The sequence below is a fragment of the Falco peregrinus genome, chromosome Z (genome assembly GCF_023634155.1).
Source record: "Falco peregrinus isolate bFalPer1 chromosome Z, bFalPer1.pri, whole genome shotgun sequence".
Taxonomy (NCBI): Eukaryota; Metazoa; Chordata; class Aves; order Falconiformes; family Falconidae; genus Falco; species Falco peregrinus.
The window spans coordinates 76,467,409-76,484,591 of NC_073739.1; the positions used below are offsets into that span (position 1 = coordinate 76,467,409).

Genomic DNA, 17,183 nt, shown 5'->3' on the forward strand with positions numbered 1-17,183 from the left:
TTCAGACCCTCTGTGGATGGGCAGGAGGAACTGTGCAAAGAAAAGGAGCATGAAAATCTTGGAAGTACTGTCTGACATGCACCATAGCTAGGAAGGGATGAAGTAAGAGTTTTGGGAGGTGGCTGTCCAGGAGAAGAAAAGGGAAGGCAGCATGGAGGGGAAGCATAGTGTGGAGACTGAGAGTGGCTTTGAAATCAAATGAAACTTCAGTGAGTGTTAACTCTGGAGGTTTGCTTGAGAGACAGAGTCCAGATCAGCTGCAAGTAACAGGAAAAGAAAGGCAGTAGTTTGTCCCATTGCACTTCTCAGGGAAGGTCTGCAAAGAGTGCAAGATGGTGGAGAACCAGAAATTACACATCCCAGTTGTGGGCACATGGATGGGGGAGATCCCCTGTCGGCCAGTTGGGATGGGATCAAATGTGGCAGGGTCTGCATGCCGCTGCACTGCCAGGAGGGATCCTTCACAGGCACGGCTTTGCAAGCAGCAGGATCCCACTGAGACACCATGCACGCCTCACCACATGGTGGTCGGCAGGCTGAGCCCTCCCGTTGTGAGTGCAGCTCAGGGTGTCCCTAGCTGGTGGCTCACAAGCAGCTGAGGCTGTGCTCTTTCCATGCTCCAGCTGGTGGGGTTGAGCCAGCAGCAAGGCCAGAGCTGTGTGAGCACGGTGCAGCTTTCAAACCCAGCCTCTGAGCATGGCCTTTCAGCTGAGGCACAGGGTTAGCTTGGTCTGTCTCCATCTGCTGTGGCACTGGCTTGGGTCCAGCGGGCTCAGAGCATGGCTGCCCGCGGTCCACCAAGCAGCCACCCCCCCAGAAAAGCAGGTTTTCAGCTGATGTTCAGCCCTTGACCCCTTACAGTCTAATGCATCACAGCTGCTGGAAAGCTGCCCCCACAGCTCTGCCTTCCCTTCAGCCCCATGTCCTGTTTTTCCTTTTCCTTAGGTACAAAATTTCCCCTTCTGCCACATGCTCATGCTGCTGACCCTGTCAGCATTTCACCTACGCCCCCAACCTTCTCCATTTTGCTCCAGGTGCTTTAGTCTTTTCTGCACCCTTCCCACCTCCCCTTCAAAGGGGGGATATTGTCCACCCCACCACCAGCAGCTGCAGCACCCGGTGGCTGGTGAGATGCCAAACCTTCACCTCTAAGCAGCACACACAACTCTGAGCATGAGACAATTAGGAGAGAAAAAGGAAAGAGGGAAAGTATTGACAGGAGTAAATTGAGAGAAATCATAAAGCTTAAGCAGAAAGAAAGCAGTTTGAAAGGTAAAGTATTCAGAGAAAGCCCTTTCCTGGATGAATCTAATTGTTTTGTTATCTTTACCCACCAAAGCATTTACTTTGGTTTGTCGCCCGATCCACAAACACTTTCGAGGAGATGACATTACCGAAAGGCAGGAACATCTGCATCAGCTCAGCATCCCCAAACTCCTGGGGCAGATGGTAGATAAACAGGTTACAGCCCTCTGGTCCTATCAAGAGAAAAAGAAGACCCATGAATGGAGAGAAATAGGATATGAGAAAGCACATGGTGAAGCTTTACTTTGGCATTCCCTCTGTCTGACTGGTGAAGGGTCACCTCGAGGACGCAGTCTGTAGACTCTCAGAGGAATGGACAAAGCAGAAGACCAGGAGCTCAGAAAGTCACCTAGAGGCTATACTAACTTCATTAACTTTCCCAGGACAGACACCAGGATAAAATCTGGAGGCAGAGGAACGCAGCAGCACATGTGGCCAAGGAAAGACAGAATGGAGGAAAAAGAACAAAAAGAGTGAAAGAATGTGGTTCATAGTTTTTCTTTGCTCCTCATAATCTCCTTTAATCTGTAAAGTCTTAGGTGACCCATGCTAACCCTTGCCTCTTCTTAGTGTCTGCATGTAGAAGCTTCGTTATGCTTGTTGTATCTGTGTGAGGACTGTGATAACAAAGAGAAAGATATGCACAAACCCACAGGCTTATTTTGTTTTGTAGCATTTTATATTCAACCCCACAGCTTGACTCAGCCTGAAGACTCTCCCCCATCTGGACTGTCTGGCTATGTCCCCCATTCTAGAGGGTTCTGCAAGAAAGAATACAGATGGATTTCAATCCATATTACTAGACAAGAGGAATTGCCCTTTTTTTGCCTCAATGTTATAACATATACTCTTACAGATTTCAGAGGCTGCTTGGAAAAATATCTAGAAAGGAATATTTAGTTAGAATATGCAGTTTTGTTAAAGCAGAGACCCTCAGAAAATGTTCTGTTGAAATTGCATTTTGGGGCAGAAGGCAGAGAATCTGCCTCTGGTCACATAGCCTAGAATGAAACTTTTCAATTTGAGTTTTATTTTTAATCATGTACAGACTTGAACAAAAGTCAAAAGGAAACATGTGTATCCAAGTGGTTTTGTTGAAAAAAAACCCTCTGACATATGAACCCTTTCCAATGTTCACTAGTAGGGAACTGTATAGTCTGAGGAGGCAGGGACTGTGTTTTTTCATGGTCTTATTTCCAAAGGTGATCTTGACAGGTAACTCCGGCTCTGCTTTGCTCAGGGAGGTTGAGGTGAAGGTGGTACACTGTGTGTTTCTTGCAGCAAAGATAAGAGGACAGAGGGAAGGAGGGTTTCCCCTTTCCCTACAGCCCATGTACCTACAACCTACAACCCTGTGACCTGACTTGGCCTGCTTTCCCCAACTGACTTCCAGGTCACAGTGTGGAGAAGGAAAGAGTTTTTAATATTCTCATTTTCTTCATCAGGGCATAATTACGGTGTCATAACACAGCAAATTACAACTTTGCCTTTCCTGTTAGGGAGAGAAGTTCGCCTAGATGCTCCCACCTTTTATTAGCCATTACTCATCCCCCTGGCTGGCAGGAGAAGTACGGCGAAGTCAGGATTCTGACAGATGCCCATTTAAAGCTCATTAAAATTCCTGGGCCTCAGCGTGATTGAAGTCACAGGCTCTCCACATTTCCTTTTGGATTAATGGAAAATGAAGCCCTAATGAATATTTGCTAAGCACAATTTTCCCCACTAATTTGCTAAAAGGACTGTCATGAAGGAACAGCTGATCCTTTGCATCTTGTGCATTTCCTAGAGGTCATGAGGATGGTAACAGGGTTTCTTCCAAATGGGGGGGATAGCGGTATGGTGGGATAATTAGCTAATTAGGCACCCGGTCATCTGCTTAGCTAAATTACTTTTGAACCTCAGTGGCCCACAATGATGCTCCCCTATTTCATGCCAAGCTTTTCTATCTTCCCTCCACCTCCCGTCTGCCTCTTCCTTAGTCCCCTCACTGAGCAACTATCCCTTCTCCACTCCTTGCTGCAGTTCATTTCCACACAATGTGGAGTTACTGGCACAATAAACTAGACATGAAACAGTCTGAAAGTGTTAAACAAACACCGACCCTCTTAGCTGTCTGTTAGAATTGAGGAAATTCTACCCAGGAGAAGACCATGGTCCAGAATAGCAGGGAAAAATTCATTCCTTCATCTGAACATGCCCCAGAGCATTTCTGTTGTGGGATTTGAGATTCACATTATAATAGAATGGGTAAAATCTTGGCTTTGCTGCAGTTAGTGGCAAAATTCCCATTGACATCACCAGAGCCAGCAGTTTGCTCTGTAAAACTGGCAAATCATTTCATAATACCAGCTGCATTTCCTGGGGTCTTGGATGTGTTCTGCATGAGTAGGGATACTGCCTGCATGTGCTGAGAAACACCTACTAAGGCATAAGGCAGACAGGAGGCATGCAACTTCATCTACACAAGGTTTAGAGGTTGGTCTCAAGAAGAGAACAACCCTTAGTTCACCTTGAAATCAGCTTTGTCTCACACTGCTCAGAGACCAAGGGGAAGAGACCAGGAAGGATGTGAAAAAGCAGAGACCATCCCCAAAGCTCAGTTCAGCTTTGAAAGGTGGCTGAGAGATCCATGCAGCGTCTTCCAATACCGACTAAGACAATGAAGGCCATACTCTGTTCACATCTTCAGAGGCTTTTTGCTAATTTCCAATGCTGAAAACTCCACTCGCTCCTGAGAAACAGCTTGGGGTAATTTGGTATTTTTTGCTATCCTTAATTGTGAAAACTCTGCCATTAGAATTTAACAAGCAATTTCTTGTTAAATACATCCATCTCTAGGTTACCTATCACAGTGAGACTCCTTGGTAAAGGAGTTCACAAAACAAGATCTGTCTGCCTCAGCCTTTCTACCTTGTTGGATTTTTTTGGCCTGAGTCAAGTTAATCTGGACACTCCATGAAAGACTATGTGTTTATGTGTATGCCACTTCTTCGTATATGTGTGCATATTTTAAGAAATATGAAGAAATATGAATTGTTCAGCTCAGAATACTATGAAAAGCTAAGTTATTTCTCAGCACACACATGCAATGAGTTTTAAAGGACTCAGGATAACTGGATCCAGAGGAAGATCACAGCTGGTATGGCAAAACCTTCGTGAAGATTCCAACTGTCTTGCTTGAGCGAAAGGTCTTGTTTTGGACTGAGCTAATGGATAATCAGACATCAGTATACTTGGCAGTTCAGGACTGGATACAGTACTAAAATTATTTACCACACACTTCACTTTGGTTTTCAAAAGGGCTGTAAGTCAGCTCAAATTCTAACCCTCACGACACATTATGAGAAGAGCATCAAGGGTCATTTCTACCCTGACACCTACCGTGGCTCTTGGTTTTATGGCTTTAAGTTGTAGATATTTCTCTTCATTTGTACACAAGAAGCATAGATAGCCTTGATTCAGACAAAAGGAAAGAAAAGTTCTAAGGCATGCACAGTTTATGAGTGGTCTATAAATTAAAGGCAAACCATGCTGGGTAATAGAGAAACCTGTGACTGAGGCCACAAAAGCACATGATAGAGAACTCTGTGGTGTGTCTGTGTTGATTTGGCTTTGTTGGACTTGAGCTGCTAAGCCATTGCTCTGACCACCTCTTCACCCTCCATCTCATTGTTAGTTTTCTAGCATGAGGACAGGCGCAGACCCAACCTATCTCTGGGCGTCCACTGTTAACAAGAGTAAACCCCATGTACCTGTGATGACATCATCTATCTATTGTTGCACGCCCAACACCGGCGATCAGTGTCATAAGGAAAGGCTGTGACTAGACTGGTCTTCCAACAGTAATTAAAAATGGGCTGTCCCATAAGGCTGTATGTAAGCCTGCAGCCCTTTGGTCAGCTGCACACCTCACCTCTACAGAAAATACTCAGAGGCTGGAACTTCATTGCCTTTTCTGCACCTGCTGGCTATTCAGTCCCCAGCATGTTTGAGTACAGGGAAGGTGAGAGTCACGAGCCTGCATCACTTTATTTTAATATCTAAGTGTACTTCTGGGTTTCAGAAACTATGTCAAGATGAGTAACACCATATAAACTTAAAATTACACCCAAGTTTTGCCTGGCTGGCATGGACTGAAACCAGACTTCATCTCTAGCTTTGATTGTTTTGGATCTGTTCCACCCCATGCACCTCGTCAGCTGCCAGCAGCCTCAGCACTCATGTGAAAGTAATGACTAATCTCTACAGGAATGTTGCAGCAGCCAAGTGGGTCTGGGCTTGTTGTCCAACCAGGATCCAGGAGTGGAGGGTTAGCATTGTTATTAACAATGTGATCATTCATGTTATTGCTGCTGTAGGGGTGGTTCATTAATGAATCAATGTTTGTGAACGTTCTTACAAACGTAACGTACTCTTCTCAGCACTGAGGGTTATTATTGTTACTATTAGAATTCCCCCTTGCTGCGTTTTCCTGTTAAAGGTTAGAGGTGCTTAAAGGTCTTGACCCTCTGCTAAAAGGGAATGTCATACAGTAGAGATTATTCCTTTAGCAAGTAGCAGAGAAAGTTAGAGCATCTAAACACTGCAGGAAAATGGAGGACACTGGGAACAGCAGCCTGTACTGGGCTGGTGGTTCATCCTCTGTATCTGGCCCCCAACCATCCTCAATAACAGCTGCTTATTGAAAGGAGTGAGGAGTTATGAGATAACTTGTCCACTGGGTGACACTCACCCTCAACCCACAGAGACACACCATGCTTTGTGAACACAGGGAGCTTTGGGCAGCGGGTCTTTAAAGTGTGCACAATGACTATCCCTTGCTTCTGATGGTTCCCAGCACCGTGCTATGCTGAGCAATGATCTGCTCGCCATTTTGTCCTGTGCTTAATCTAGCCCCAGTAAGTAATAAAAAGCAAAGTCCTTCAGCATGGGGGAAACATCTCTGTAATGATACGTTAGGTCTGTGCATCTGTTCTCACAGCAGGAACATGTACTAGAGCTAATCAGGAGCTTGAAGTTGTGTTCCCCAGGAAATTCTGACATCAGAAAAAAATTAATTCCAAATTAGATCGAAATGCCAACATTTTTAATTTTCTTACAAAATGAGATTTCTCCCCCAATGTAGTTCTAAGCCATCAGAATAGTTCAGTTTGATAGTGTCATCTTGACTCATTTCATCCTGACTGTTACACTATATTAAAATATTAAATGTCATTATAGATATATAATAACATGTATAACATAGAATATATCTGAATTAGTGATATAATAGAGGATAAAAGTTGAAATGTAATTATTTAAAATGAGGGTGTCTACACTAGGCTGAGGCACCTGAATTAAATGCTTCACTTTGGCAAGCAGTCCCCTCTTCTTGTCAAAAGGGATCAGTGGACTCCTTGGAGGACAATTGGGACTACCTGAGGGGGTTGCCTCTCAGGAACCCACTGCTACCCGCTGACTGTAAAGGGAACATTACATGGCATGGTTGTCTCCCAAAACACTTATATGAACAGTAAGAGATTCACCTCTTCTTACTTTTCATTACTCAAGTGAAGCTATCCAGTCCTGCAGACTTAGAAAACCCAGGCTCCTCTTATAGTCAATGTAAAGAAATGGGTACTTTTACTACATGAGTCATCTCGTCCTGATATAGAGACTGTAGTCTAAAAGGCCTGATTTCCATTTCCAGGCTATCAAAGGAGGCTAAAAGGACTAGATCAGCTCCTCTAAATAGCAGGTATCTGAAATCATGTTTCTGGCTTCTAATGAAGGGCCACCAGTGCTTTGTTTCCTATTAAATTCTTTATTCCAGTGCAATTGCATTTTTATCTACATTCTTGTTGCTCATCCTGAACACAGATGGCCCTGGACATTATTGTCTGTGCTGCTAACAGGTCTTTCCATGGCTCATGCACATCAGCATGCTCCCCTCCCTGGGGACTGAGAAAATCTCAGCAGCGTTTCTCCATAAGGATGATTCTGCATACTACCCTTAGTACCAGTGATGCCACACCACACACAGGAATAGAGAAAGGACTCAGTGGACCAGGGATTCAAAGCAATTGTCTGTTTAATGGGCACTCTCTAGGTGCATGAGGAGGGGAATCAATGTGGTGGGGATGGTGTGCTGATGCCAGAAAGGAGGACAGCCCATTTACTCACCTTCTCTCTGTTGCTGTGGGATCATGGGAGGTGGCTGTGGGAACGCTTGGCTAATCTGGCCATAAGCAGCAGGATAAGCAGCTGTAGGGGAGGGAAAAGGAGAGAAGAAGAACAGGTTTCAGTGCTGGGAAGCAAGGAGTGTTCACTGCAAACCATCATACCAAGCTAAAGGTGAGCTTTCCCCCTGCATTTTGGCTCTGTGAAGGACCATCTTGTGCAGCCTGAGATGGCTTCAGGAGGTGCCCCATGGCCCTGAGCACTCACCCTCCCTTCATCTTCATCAACAGTGACACTGGGGACAGCCACGTGGTGTCAGTGGGGGTTTATGTTGGGACTTCTCCCAGCAGAGGTGCATAACCTCCCCAGGCTGTACTGCAAACATGTTCATTCACAAGCTCAGCATATTGATGCCCATGCTGCCAGCCATGTGCAGAGTGCCTGCATGTGTTTCCCTGTGTAGTGTCTCTTCCACCCTGATTAATTCACATGCTTATAAAAACAGTTTACATGCGTGTTTCTCCCCTTACTCTAACCTTCATATGCCCACACACTGTATAGGCACAGTTGCACATACACTCTTCAGGTATACATTTTCTTTCATGTCCATGGAGGTTTCCTCTCTCGCACACAAACACAGCGGAAACAGTGTGCGGCAATTAAATGATTTTCCCCACCTCAGCTCCCCCACCAAGCAGACAAGGGGAGCCATTCAGTACCACAGATGGCAGATGATGTGCCTTGCTGCTAAAAATACAGAGTACAGGTCGCCTGCGAGCCCAGAGAGAGTGGGATAGGGGCCATGTGTGTGCAGAGGGGTTAATTAACAGCTCAAAGGGTTGTGCTGCTTCCCATCTATCAAACCTCACAAGCAATAAATGACAATAACTAAAACACCAGCAAATGAAGCCCTACATGGAGAATTAAATTAAGTTGCCAGATACAGCGCTGACATGAGATAATAGCCATTCCTCAGCAGGACCCCATGATTGCTCCAGTTACCACAGGAAATAATGACTTTGGGGTGGCAGCTTCCTCGCAACGTTGGCCATGGACACCTCGCAAGGGGAGGCTGAACACAGTGGGGTCATGGTCTGCACCAGGTCACTTTGGCTGGTGTCAGTCCATCAACTGCAAAGGAGCTGCTTGGCATACATGTGGTGTGATGCGAGTGGAGGCTGACCTGTTGGGAGCTGTGGAGAAAGCTTCTGGGAAGCCAGGAGTATGTCTGAAGTCAGGAGTATGTCTGTGTAGCTTCTAAGCAAGCCTCAAACTAACTGGCTGGGGTATGGCCAGTGCAGATACACCCAAAAATATGGGTATGTGCAGACCTGCCCAGGCACAGCAGCAGTGGCTCTGCAGGGTCTGGTTGCCCGTCTCCCCGTCTTATTGTGGTACTCAAGAAACCTGTTATAGAAAGTGGCCTCCAAATCAGTGGCCTGATTTTGCATTTCTGCACTGCACTAAGCAGACCAGACCTGGTCCTGCCAGTGAGGATGCATGGAGGCATAGGTCAGTGGGAGCCTTTCCCTGGGGACAGGGAGGATGTTTCCTCCTTTTGGGAGAGAAGGCCCTGGGCTTTAAGCTTGTTTTCACAAGAAGTTCAAATTTAGTCTGAGGATCTGTGGCCCCCAGCTCACCCCTATATCAGCAAACACACCCCTTCCCCCAGCCCCCTTAAACATGTTCAGAGATTAAAGACTTCAGAGAAGAGAAAGGTTTATTGGGAGAATGTGTTAATACTAACGACCTGCGTACTGCTGCACTCCAGCGTAGGCTTGCTGCAAGGGGTCTGCTGCAGTGGGGCTCTGTGCTGTGGAGACACAAGAGAGAGAAAGATTTAAGGGGTTAAAGCATGATAATCACTCTCCCTTTCTCTTCCCTTATCGATATGTGGTGTGAGACAGACAGACGCAGGGGCTGAAGGTCCCAGAAGAGGAGCAGCTGGCTCACCCTATGGATAGAACTGCACAGAGTCCCCTGCGATGACCAGGAGGGCTCTGCCTCCCAGCTGTCACCCTGTGAGACGTTGGAGAAGAGGGCATACAAAACTTTCCCCTCCTTTCCCAGGCTTAATTTATGGAGCCCACATCTGATCATGCGGATTTTTGGCATTGCAATAATAAACTCCCAAAAGCACTCATCTTAAGCCAGGACTAACACTGTGCTAGGTGCTGTGCAAACTCAGATCTCAGTGACAGCTACAGTCACATGAAACTTTCAATCAGAGCAGAAAACAACAGGGGCATAGCAGGAGGAAAGAGAAGAGAACAAAGCAGTGGCTCCTGCCATCCCGACATCCCTTCGAAGGATTGTGTTGCTGCCAGGCAGCCCCCATGAGAGAGGAGATGCTGCTTGGAGGGGAGGGGGACACTGTCTGCTCCAGGGAGGGTGCTGTGAATCTCTGTGTAACGCATGCAGTCTCTTGCTGGCTTCAAAGTGCATTTTCTCTCTTTACAAGTGTACATTCCTCCCCCCTAAAACTGTTTATTTTTGTGAAACTTTGAAGTCTAGCTCAAATGCAACCAAAGCTAGTTAAGATTTTCTTTTTCCCCTTTGTTTGATAGGCAGAGAGCGAGAGAGAGAAACGTGTTGGATAAGCTCTTTCTTTATCTGCAGCAATAAAAAATTTAAAGCAAAGCTTGGCTGAACCTCCAGTCCAAATGTCACCTTGGCCCTAATATTTCATTTCTTGTTATGAGTTTAATTTGTATTTATTGATGCTGCACAGTTCTACATTTACAGAGTCCCTCCAGCTTCTTACTTCTTGTAGCATGATCCCTTGGGAAGCTGCCACTTTCCCCCTTCCGTCCCACCTTCCTCCTTCCTACAAGCACAGAGGTGTGGCTGGAGGCAAGGGTTTGGAGGATGCAAACGTGTGGGCCTCTTGAAGGGAAATCTGGTGCCATTGACCTGTCCAAGGAGAGTCACTGACTGAATGCCAAAAGGTGAGGGAGCTTGGCAAACATGAGTGTTACAGACTGAAGGAACATGGACAAAGTGTTTTCTTACAGATGCAAACAGCACCTTGAACCTTAACTTCAAAGATGACCATTGATCATGATAGAAGCTTGCAAGGTCTTGCACTTTCGTCTCAAAATACGAGGAATGGTGAGGAGACCAAACTTTGATGGGACAAACCCAATTAGCTGGTTAAAGGTTTGAAGGTTCCTGTTCATTATGGGCATTACTGAATCACAAGGACTTTGAGGATGGGGTAGTCACAGGAAGAAATAAGTGGGATTTCTGTCTTAGGTTCGCCATGAAAGGTTGAGTGATACACCAGTATCTTTGGGAGAAGGGGTTATAATAACTCGGACCCCCAAAAAACTACCAAATACTGTCAGGTAGAAGAAATCACCTGAGGAAGATGAGGGGACATGTGGTAAAGGGAACAAATCTTTACAAGACATCCATGGTTTTGCAGTCTGCGGTAAAGGAGATGATCTACTGTGTCTGCCCCAAAGCCCTTCCTTGGTTGCACTCATCTGTTTGTAGAGCTAGAAGAAGAAATTGTCTCTGCTGCTCAAGAAATAGAGTCACAGCATTTCCTTCCTTTCCAACTGGGGCTGGATCAAAATATACTTGTTCTTTCTCTGACATGCTATTAGCAATGTCTGTCTCCTCATTGATACGGGAGAAGTCACTGTGCAGTATGGATCTGACTGTGGTCCTTTCCTTCACTCCCTGTCTTAGCTGGGAACGTGGGAACGGCCCGCTCTCCTAGCTATAGCTGAGTCTGTGTCCTGAACAGGACCACCTGGCCTGAACAGGACCACCTGGCTCACTGCAGAGCTGCTCTCCTTGCCCCATCTGTGGAGATGTTGCCTGCCTTTGCAGCCATACTCTGCCCATCATAACTAAGCTATTATGCTTAGGAAAGATACATTGAAAATCATAGTTCATCTTTAAGATTAAATATTAAAAGTGGAAAAATGCTTTATTTAAAGTGCTTGGGACAACAGGCCTTTAAATGCAGCCTTTCCCCCTCCCACTCAAAGCTTTTAGAGCTCATTATTTTCCTGAGTCTTAACAACTTGTCAGCAAGGGTCACATCTAAGGTGACGTTTCTTTCTCAGGAAGCTGCCTTGTGCCCCAGATCACACAGGGAATCTCCTCTTGGCTCACAGCACATGAAAGCCAGTGGGAATGCTCTCCCCTGGTTTCAGACAGCTTTGCTCCAAGCTGGGAATCACTTACTCAAAAGCAAAGAAGATGCAAGGTGGCTGGTCTAACGTACAGGACCCAAACACAGACCAAACCATCCCCAGATGCTTTTGAAAAGAGCAAGTCAAAATCATCCCTGGGCTGCAGGAACAGACATCAGGAGGCAGGGGAGGGGAGCACCCCTTGGCCTGGGGCTCCGTGTTTTACCTGTAGTCTCATACCCTACCTTGGCTGTTTGGGAAAAGCAGTTGTAAGTCACCACCTGCAGGGATTTTTAATTTGGTAGCTCTTAAAAAGAGATGTGGTGACTTTTGCTCACTGAAAACTCATCTTCCTTAGCTCGAAGAGTGTGTTTACTCAGCTAATGAAGGTGTGACTTCAGTACAGTGGATGTGGCTGTGCTGGCCAACAGGGCCTATGAAGATGCAGGGACACAGACTCCAGGGCTGGCTGGGTACCCCGGCATGAAGCCAAGGCAGTTTGGGCAGCCATGAGCATATCTTCATGCTCCGCTCACTCTGCCAGATGAATTAAACCTATTGAAGGGCATAACTGCCTGCGCTCCCAGCTGTAGCGCATATGAAGCCAACGACTGGTATCAATCCAGAAATCTCAAGACACAAATTAGGCATTTGAGGAAGTTGTGGCCATGCTATGTTCAACAAAGTGACAGCCCTCCTACACACTACCGAACCATGAGAAGTTCAGTGAGGGCTGAGATGTACGAGGGGCTCACAATCCAGAGCCAACCTGCCCCAGGCGTTATGTGTGACTGTAGGTTTGAGCACACCATGTGCTAAAATTCAAAGTGATTCCCATCAAAGGGAAAGTGATTCCCATCAAAGGGAAGATAAATCATTTCTGTGTCTCAGCACAAGAAGACCATGAGGGAAGGTTTGCTTTATTCCTCCACAAGATAACATGTAACTTAACAGGATGTGCACCTCTGTGGCCTTCACACACACCATGCTCCCTGTCTGTTACCCGTTCTCGCCATCCAGCTGGCCAGTCTTCTCTGTTACTGAAAGTAATAGTTGAACAGGGGCATGGGGGTCTGGGAACAGACCTCAGCTCCTCTGCATGCTGTCTGTGCCAGGGTGCAAGCCCACTGTGGCCTAGAAGGTAAATACCTGAGTAAGGGCTGGTAAGAGCTGTAGGGGTATAGCAGACACTGTATGAGGAACATAGGTATCGCAATGTGTCTCAAAGGGGCTTTTGGACCAGAACTAGCATATCTCTAAGTTGTATCATCATTAAAAGACCTTGGATGTGCTGGTGACTATCTGTGCAAATGTGCCCATAGATGACATTTGAAATAGCTTTTCTTGTGGTCAGACTCATGGAGATCTTAGGTCCAACATACAGACATATGAAGGATTAAACGTGATGTAACGTACACGCTAAGGATCAGCTGGTGAAGTGAAAGAAGCAGAGAGGCTCCTGAGAGGCCATAGGACAACCATCAATTGTGTCAGCCCTACTGAAGTCCATGTAGCCTCGCGACTTTGCAGGAGCTGATGATCTGGCCTTGCCAGGGCAAACCAAAGGTGTACTGTGGAAACAGATACTAATAGTAACTTCATTTGGCAGCTCAGGGCAAGAGCCTTATCCCTGGACATCACCTTTATATTAATTTGATCATTTCCATATCTCCATGGGAAAAATCCTGCTCAGATACAACTGTTTCTTTGCAAGACTCTCCTGGCCAAGATGCCACAAGGTGACCATGGCAGATAACCTTCCATAAACCTGGAGACATAAAACAAGCCAATGACCTACTATATGGCCATAAATATAAATTTAACAAAGGCAGCACTTATTCATTAGGCAAAAGTCAAGAAAGGACTCCCAAGTCCTTCAGAGAAAGTAGATCTGTTAATGTCACTTTCCAAACCCTCTGCCTGATGCCAAAAACCAAGGATGATTTCCCAAGTCAGCATAAAATACCAGTGCTTTAAAATTAACATCAGGAAGCTTTCTTACTACTGATATATCTCTAGATTTAAATCCAACTTTTTAAAGGGGCATTCAGCTAGTGTTAGGCCTGACATTTAGCTTTTGTCAGAGAAAGAAAGAATGGAGGTGGCAGAATGAAGCACGTTGTTAAAAATAAATAAAATCGGTTTAAGTGATGTTCTATAAAGAATCCCTCCTGAGATGCCAGTAACCCAGCTACCGTGTCTGGCCAAGATGAGTTGTTATATGGGTGCCCCAGGTGAAAATGGTTGTAGGGCATAGAGGGCTGGAGTCTGCTGTGATGGTCAGGGGAGTAAATCAGGAGGATCTGCACCGAAGCCACAGGGGTGGTGAGGAAACAGGATGATGGTTGCTGCCTGAGCCTCCCAAAAGGGGGGTATGGGACAGTGTCCCTGTTCCAGCTCCGGGTATGAGAAAGCCAAGGAAATCTGCTCTTTGAAATCAGAGGGTCCCAGTGCTTCTGAGAGACAAAAGCAGTGTCTGGCACAAATCCCTAAGACACCCTGGGATTTCACTTCGGTGGAAGGATTCAGCAAACCTTACACCTGTATGATATCCTCGTCGCTCCCTGCATCTGATTGCTTATGCGTTTCCTGATAAACATGCTTTATTCCATCTCTTTCACTCTATTTTGCAGTGCTGTTCCCTGCATGGGTTTGCAGAAGCATGTTGTCAACTGGATGCACAGCTTTCTGCTCTGCCTCATTTATTCATTCTTCTCATTGTCCTGGAGGTATTTTGCACCTCTCTCAGGAGCTGCAGCTTGGTCACTATCACCTCCGGGGCAGTGGATGGGGGAGGAGGGCAATCAAAGGGAGGCAGTGCTGTTCAGTCAAGGGGAGGTGGGGGATGGGGTAGTGCAGATAAAATAGTGATAGCAAACAAAAAATCTATGCGAAGACCAGGATTTAAATAAATAAATAAATGAGTGGGAGGGCTCTATTCACCTTCTCCTTAAATCCAATTTAAATCACTCTCTACAGCCCTAATCTATATCCATAATTATATCATTTTGTACAACAAGCTTGCGAGAGGTCTTAAGAAATTTATGTAGATTAAAATTCATGGGTGCCATAGTACAGATTCCATATTATTAAGATTGATTAAGACAGCTGATGCTGTGATTAAAGAAGCCAGCATTTACTGTTGTAATTAATTAGGTATTCAGACACAACAATAACTGCAATAACAGAAAGAATGTGCTGATCTGGCAGAAAACAAAGACTGATCCTGCGTTTTATAGTCTCATTTTGCCATTTAGGGGCTGGACACTGCTCAGTCAAAGACATATTGTCCCACTATCTCTTCCCCTACACATCAAAGGAGCCAAGAAATCCAGGGCATTTGTGCCCTCTGCTCCATCCTGTTAGTTGGAAAAGCCCTTTTGGTAGCATCTCCAGGTATTGTAGATGCTTGTTTGGAACAATATATGGGTCTACTATAAAATTAACGTACTTCATCCCTGGAATTCAGGATCATCATTATTATTTGCTTAATAGTCCCACCTCTAAGCCCCATCCCGAGTCAGGCCCCTGCTGCAGTAGGTGCTGTGCAAAAACATGATAGGATTAATGTCTGGCAATGAAGATCTTCCAGTGGACAAAGCAAGAAAGACACAGAAGACTCAGAAACATGGACAGGTGCAGGTGGCTGGCCAAGGTGACAAACTAGTTCAACAGCAGAGTCAGGACCAGACTTCCCTCCTTTTGCCTAAGGCCGTAAACGTGTAAGTCAGGGTCAGGTTTTAAAAGCTATTAAGGTGCTCTAACTCCGTATTTTTTGGGAGCTTCGTTTAAGTCACCTTTAAAAATAAAGCTCAGGGTCTTAACTCAGGTGCCTCTGAAAACATCAGCTCAGAGCCTGATTTGTATTTACAACTTCTTCCAGATCAGAGGAGAAAATACTTTGGCTCTGGAAAGGCTCCCACAACTGCCTTAAAAAACCTCATTCATTATGGCTGCAGCATGATCACTGGAAGTACATGGCATCATTAAAGTAGCTTAGAGTACAATTGAAGATGGCAACTTGTTATTATATTTTTAATGAGTGCATTCCTTCACTTATTTATTTTACCAGTAAAGCGTGGTTTATGGCACGTGGCAGATTGTTACAAATGGGTCAAATTAATGCTTCCTAGTCATAATGATGTTTCAGGTGCTCACTGTTGCAGTTTTGGAACTGCTGATACAAAATGTGAGCAGGAAAGCTCTCGCCTGGAGATTTAGGGTGGACAAACACAACACAGCCAAAGATTTCCCATAGTAAGTAACTTAGCCTCAGGGTCGCTGAGCCAGGTACATTTCTAGGGCACGGTGTACATCTGCATCAAATTCTGTGGGGCTTGTTTTTTGTCCTTGACTTTCTACAGGTGCAGGCAGGTCAAGGTCACTCTTTTTCACACAGGAGGTCACACAAGATTCACCTCCCCTCTAAACTCTTATCGTCTGACATCTTTCAGGACCGAAATGTCAGGATGGGCGCTGGGTAGGGGAAGCTGGTTCCTTTCTCTGCCTGCACAAGGGAAGCCCTGATCTTGCCCAGTGCCACCAGATGGCGTTTGTTGTGATCAGGACTGGTCCTGGACTGACTGGTCCAGAGCAGCAGTCTGCCCATCAGCAGCACCGCTACCTAATTGACAAGCTAATAGATAAGGCTGTCATATTAGCACACCGGCAACTCTTCCCCTACGAAATTAGCCTGGGTAATGATAATAATTACAGATGGAGTTTGAATCCTATCTCTGCTGGCAATGGGTGAAATTGGTTACTGCCTGGTAGCTCTTTGTTGAGCCAAGGAAAATGAATTGATGGTCTCACTTCAGTTCCTAAGACATGAGTTTCTACAGCACAGGAATTCACCCATGGGGGACATCTTTACTGCCAGTCTCAGCAGGGGCTTGGAAACATGTGGGCATAGAAGCTTGGCTGTCCATTCGTACTGAGAACTAGTTCTCACTGGAGAGGGCTGGACCCCAAATAGGGTGTGAAGTGGAGCTTGCTGTCTTGCTAGCCCAGACCCACAGTGCAATGAAAGGGGCGTGGGGGAACCTCTTCCGTGTCTGCAGAGAGGAGAGAGAGCTAGCTCTGGTGGTGGTGGGTGGTCAGAAACAGAACCACCATGTGCCCGAGAACAGTAAAAGAAATTACATGTTTTTAAAGCAACAGAGGGAACTTTCCTTTTGTTTTCCTCAGCAATTTAAGCCCAGACAAAACGCACTGAAGAACTCAGCATCCTGAAAACATCCCACATCTGAGGCTCCACAAAGCTGCTGTACCACTGGACCCATCTTTGGCTCTGGTCAAGCTGGACATCCCTTGGTCCAGGAGGAATATTTTTGTTTGGGAGCTGTTGGACACTATGGGGTGTATTTCTGCTTCTTTCTGGGCATATCACTGGGCTGAAGACCATAGAGCAGCCCTCACTGTTTTCTGGTCTGTGCCTCCTTCCAGTTCCTTCATTTCACTGATCCTTTGACAGTCAATTCCTTCTTTGTCTTGTTTACTGCCCTTTGGTGTCTCCATTTTCTCATCTCTCCCTCCCCTTCTTTTCCCAAGGAAGTTTTATTTTTGGAGCAA

General features: G+C 45.8%; 1 protein-coding gene across 9 annotated transcripts in view; it reads right to left on the reverse strand.

Annotated features, from left to right (window-relative positions):
* CELF4 (CUGBP Elav-like family member 4) overlaps window positions 1–17,183 on the reverse strand; it is a 720,910-nt gene that overhangs the window by 45,031 nt on the left and 658,696 nt on the right. For 3 of the 9 annotated variants that reach the window (XM_027784798.2, XM_027784796.2, XM_027784795.2), the window contains exons 9-11: window positions 9,212–9,277; window positions 7,468–7,548; window positions 1,335–1,478 (exon numbers count right to left, since the gene is read on the reverse strand). In XM_027784798.2, the coding sequence (XP_027640599.2) occupies window positions 1,335–1,478; window positions 7,468–7,548; window positions 9,212–9,277 (291 nt within the window). The remainder of the gene's footprint in view (window positions 1–1,334; window positions 1,479–7,467; window positions 7,549–9,211; window positions 9,278–17,183) is intronic. The other 6 variants (XM_027784805.2, XM_027784804.2, XM_027784801.2 and 3 more) reach the window with 3 other exon arrangements.